The 2,826-nt window shown below is 26.8% G+C and overlaps 1 protein-coding gene across 1 annotated transcript; it reads left to right on the top strand.

Annotated features, from left to right (window-relative positions):
* Nucleotides 1-961: 961 nt before the first annotated feature.
* On the top strand, nucleotides 962-1,815 carry LOC111617505 (5-hydroxytryptamine receptor-like; the record flags this gene model as incomplete). Its single annotated transcript, XM_023358786.1, has 1 exon — nucleotides 962-1,815. A coding segment is annotated over exon 1 (602 nt), but the record flags the coding sequence as incomplete, so codon positions are not given.
* Nucleotides 1,816-2,826: the final 1,011 nt, after the last annotated feature.

The following is a 2,826-nucleotide window of genomic DNA, read 5'->3' as shown; positions in this document are numbered from 1 at the left end:
GTTTAAATGTCAAAAAAATCAATATTTGAAAGCCATTTAAGTGCTGACATCATATTTGTAAGACTTCTTGCATCTTTTTCTGCTTGAGTAAATGTTCTGTATTGTTCAAAAGGATTCAAAGTAAAGGAATAAGCTCTTTACTTTTCTAGTCATAACCTACTTTAGAAGATAAACCAAGTATAAACCTTTCGACATCTGTTTCCAAACATTTATTCTACTTCTAGCTATGTTCGTTGTATAAATACACACGAATTACCATGAAAATATGATAGACAAGTCATAATGTTAACATCAGATAGCTAGGCAAAGAAGTTGTTTCTATGGTTACGGGATTTTGCAAGGGAATACCTGGATGAAGAAACTTTGAAGTGCATCTCTTTGTTTCTTTCTTTAAGAGTTTTTATAAGCTTCGATAACGTTTTATAAAATGCGATTGACCCCATAACATTTATGAAACGGTATAGGGGGAAATATATATATATATAACTTTATACAAATATTTATTTAATTAATTTTTATATAAAATTCATTATTCATAATCAAACTTTGATCAGGTAGTTAGTCATATATTAAATTATAAGATATCATTGTAACGAAGTTAATAATAATAATTAATATTTAGTTCAAAATATTTATACGTTAATAAATTATTCATGTGGCAAAGTTTTACATAAATGAGTTCAATCTCGTGAAATAATTAAGATAATTCGATTATTCCACTTCTAGTTGAGGAGTTCTTTAATTTTATATACTTGAAAATTTATTGAATCTAATTAGACTCTGTAAATGATATCTATAATCAAACTTTTTATGAAATTTACTGTTATAGTATGAAAATTAATTATAATTAATAATTAAAATAGCTTTTTCTCACTTAAAAATATAATTAAATTAATAAAAATATCGTTTCTTTTACAGATGTTACGTTCCTCTTCCATGCGTGAATTATAGAGATACTCTGTTTACGTCTAGTTTAAAATATGTTTATGCATAAAAGTGTATAAAGTTATTCAGTAACTTTTTGAGAAAAATAATTATTTATCAAATTGTTATGAAAAAATTAAGTAGAGAAGTGATGAAAACTATTTGCAACACGCATCTCTCATTGTCACAAAAATCGTCGATTGTTGGATATTATGAAGAAATTTAAATATAAAAATCAAATTAATTAATAAAATTTTACTTCGAAAAGTTATATAAATTATAAATAAAAATGCAGTCAAATATGACTTTCGATTTTTACAACTTTACAGTTGAAGATCCTATAAAAATCGATATTATAGGAATGGTTGTGATGTCTGTATTATTGGGTATCATAATATTAGCTACTGTAGTTGGAAATTTATTTGTCATAGCTGCAATATTTATCGAGAAGAATCTACAGAGTGTTGGTAATTATTTAGTCCTATCCTTAGGTGTTGCAGATCTGATGGTAGCATGTTTGGTTATGCCACTCGGTGCTGTAAACGAAGTGAATCAAGAATGGATAATGGGACCCGAGTTATGTGACGTGTGGACTGCATGTGACGTTCTCTGTTGTACAGCATCTATCTTACACCTCTTAGCCATAGCAGTTGACAGATTTTGGGCAGTAACTAACGTCGATTACGCTCGTCAAAGAAATGCTAAACACATTTACATAATGATCCTTTTAGTTTGGATAGTATCGTTTGTGGTATCTCTAGCGCCTATATTCGGTTGGAAAGATCCCGATTTTGCCAAGCGACTAGAAGAAGAAAAAAGGTGTCTTGTGAGTCAAGATGTTGCCTATCAGATATTCGCTACCTTTTCTAGCTTTTATGTGCCATTGGNGAAGTTTTTTTTTTTAATTAAAAATTCTGTTTAAAATTTCTTTTAAAATTTCATAAATTATTAAATAAATTATTTATTTATTTACTTATAAATTGTTATAAAGAAAAAAGTAATAAACAGCAAAAAAGTTGTAATACATTTCATGATTGTTCTAGAAAAACTTTTCTCTAGAACTTTAATAGATATACCCGCCATCTAGTGGAGAATCAAAAAACTAATTTTAAATTAAGAATTTTTAATTAATTAATTTGTTTATTTATAGTGATGACAAATAATATACTAAAAGCAAACTAAAATCGGAATAAAATATTTTTTATTAAACATGCAATTATTACAAGAATCATGCAGAGAAAAGAATTTTTTTTTTCATTTTTTTTTTCTTTTGAATTTGAGAGACGAACAAAATTACAAAATGGTGGACAATATACTTGACATAGGACAACTTTCACCATTATTTTTGTTGTTGTTGCTATTGTTGTTAAAATTGTTTTTTGACAAAAAATTTGCGTACAAAACGCAGATTTAGTGAGGTGAAGTCAAACCATTAGAGTGGCGAATATTTTTCGTTAATTTTTCTTCTTCTTTCTTCGTATGCACAAAGAATTTATTAATATTTGAGATATGAAAAGGAACAGGAAAAGAAGATTCCTGATCACAATATTCTTGGATGAGTAATGGAAAATCATTGGAAATGTAGAAATGATGAGAAAATAGAAAAAATGTATTATTCATGATCATCATAAATCCTATTTTTCTAACGATCTAATCGTGATTTTTCTTAAATGACGATACTTTCCTTTGATATATTTGTTAAACTCGATAACCTATAACATATACAAACCACCTACGGTATAATAAAAAAGTTTTTTATAGTATGAAAATTAATTATAATTAATAATTAAAATAGCTTTTTCTCACGTAAAAATATAATTAAATTAATAAAAATATCGTTTCTTTTACAGATGTTACGTTCCTCTTCCATGCGTGAATTATAGAGATACTCTGTTTACGTCT

The sequence above is a fragment of the Centruroides sculpturatus genome, unplaced genomic scaffold (genome assembly GCF_000671375.1).
Source record: "Centruroides sculpturatus isolate CEXI.00-Female unplaced genomic scaffold, Cexi_2.0 scaffold6588, whole genome shotgun sequence".
Lineage (NCBI taxonomy): Eukaryota > Metazoa > Arthropoda > Arachnida > Scorpiones > Buthidae > Centruroides > Centruroides sculpturatus.
The sequence above is the reverse complement of the archived record's forward strand: the minus strand, read 5'-3'. Positions and strand labels throughout refer to the sequence as shown.